Source organism: Wasmannia auropunctata, unplaced genomic scaffold (genome assembly GCF_000956235.1).
Source record: "Wasmannia auropunctata unplaced genomic scaffold, wasmannia.A_1.0 LD307949.1, whole genome shotgun sequence".
Taxonomy (NCBI): domain Eukaryota; kingdom Metazoa; phylum Arthropoda; class Insecta; order Hymenoptera; family Formicidae; genus Wasmannia; species Wasmannia auropunctata.
The window spans coordinates 1-1,965 of NW_012054941.1; the positions used below are offsets into that span (position 1 = coordinate 1).

Sequence of the window (1,965 nt, forward strand, 5' to 3'; positions counted from 1 at the left end):
GATGTTGCTGCTGCTGCTGCTGCTGCTGCAATTGCTGTTGCAATTGCTGCTGATGCTGCAGTATTTGCTGTTGTTGCTGCATCGAGGCATTACCGCTGCCACTCTGCGCCTGCTGATTCTGCCCGCTTTGATTTCCATTGGGTAAGCCTATTAATGTCAATGTTATTGAGTTATTTGATTATTATGATTAGATAATTGTTATTATTATCATTACTTATCTTACCACTGGGTGCTGGCCCTTGAGCAGGGGACTGCGCCCATCCCTGCAAATCCGACAACATATTCTGCCAGACGGCGATCTTGTCGTTATGTCTTTTTATCAGGTCCTCCTTCCGCCCCAACTCCAATTTCAGCTCGTTGATTTCTTCCTTGACCAACAGCTCGGGCTTCAGCGCAGACAGAAGAAATCTCTTTTGCAGGAAGAAAGCCTCCATCTGCCTGGCCAGGTCTATAAACCTCATGGTGGCTTGTTCCATTTCCGCGCGACCTTCGTCTTTATCCACTGTCATACCACCAGACGCACCAGTACCGCTGTTGCCCAATCCCTCGTCCTTAGTCAAAATACTCAAACATTGCTGGAAAGAGACAATCGAGATTTAATAACCTGTATTGACATTCTACAACATTTCAGCAACGTTGATATGATCTTTTAGATATTTGGAAGCAAATTTAGAATCAAATAATACTAAAAAACTAAAATAAATACACACACAAGATATATTTTTATATTTTTGTTATATTTAACTCTTATAAATGTTTCTTTTAAAAATCCTTTCAAGCATGGTAGTTACATGTTCTTAAACAAGTTATAGAAAGTTGAGCAAATTTACATGCTCCATTCGAAAGATCAAGACTTATACTATTTCTACAAACATTTATTATTACGTAGAATTATTTTTCTAGTATTTTTCATTTCTTGTCGCATCACATAGTTAAATTTCGTCTGTATACCTTAAACTGTCGATTACTTCCTAAAGAAAAATATTGATAAACCCTCCAATTACATTCAATCACATATACTCTCAAACAAAAGGATAAATAAAAATTTCTATTTAAAAATTGTTCTAGAATACCAATAACAACGTCAGCGTACGTCAACAATGTGGGCCAATTTATTGCGACAATTCTACTTTGAGTTTTACGTGTCACTTTTGCGAGGAAATGCCACGTCGGAAAGGCTCCTCGATTATGAATATTAACAATTAAGCGGTACGATAAATTAACGCTAACACGAGACTATGTAAAATTATGCGTTCTACCTGAAACGATTCCTCGAACTCGTCGACGAGGTTACCGCTGCTGTTGGTCGGCGTCGCCATTACGATGTTATATCCGCGCGAGGCGGATCCGCGTCGTGCGAAAACAATCGCCAAGATATTCCACGGTTGGCGCGGTTACCTCCTCGACTGAATTACTCCGATCTCGTGGGATTCGTGGGAATACGCCGAATTCCTTCACTCCTCCCGCACGCGACACGCGACGACGCAACTCCTCCCCGCGCACGCAACAACCCCCTTCCCCCCGCCTTCCCGCCGATTATCCCGGTCATAGACATACAGCGTCTATGATGATGAAAACAACATTAGTATTCCGCGTTCACAAGTCCGATCTTTGTATTGCGCTTGCGCGTTTTCATGGCCCTATGAGACGGTGACGATCATCTTTCATCTGTTATCACTTTGTTATTTCGTGCTCGTGATTTTGCGATTTTTGCGAATTTTGCCGATCTTGGCGTTGTCGCTGGACCAGCTGATCTCGAGATTCTCGAGTGTTCTCGAGCTCGAGGTATCCACGATCAGATTCACGAGTTTTCGAACTTTTCGCTCGGTGGTGAGTATAGAAATTGTCTGAATCACATGGTAATTGTTGAAAATATAAATCAACAGTCATTTCTATTTCCATTTGAAAATTTTACAAAAAGTGGAGTCGAGTCAGTTAATTGGCCTCTGAGAGGCACAGATGTTT

General features: G+C 41.6%; 1 protein-coding gene across 1 annotated transcript; it reads right to left on the minus strand.

The window, feature by feature from the left end:
* Positions 1 to 3: 3 nt before the first annotated feature.
* Positions 4 to 1,945, minus strand: LOC105461162 (mediator of RNA polymerase II transcription subunit 28; the record flags this gene model as incomplete). The annotated part of the gene is made up of 3 exons (XM_011707645.1): positions 1,260 to 1,945; positions 224 to 575; positions 4 to 147 (listed from the first exon to the last, which is right to left on the minus strand). Coding segments are annotated over exons 1-3 (556 nt in total), but the record flags the coding sequence as incomplete, so codon positions are not given.
* Between the last annotated feature and the right edge of the window lie 20 nt (positions 1,946 to 1,965).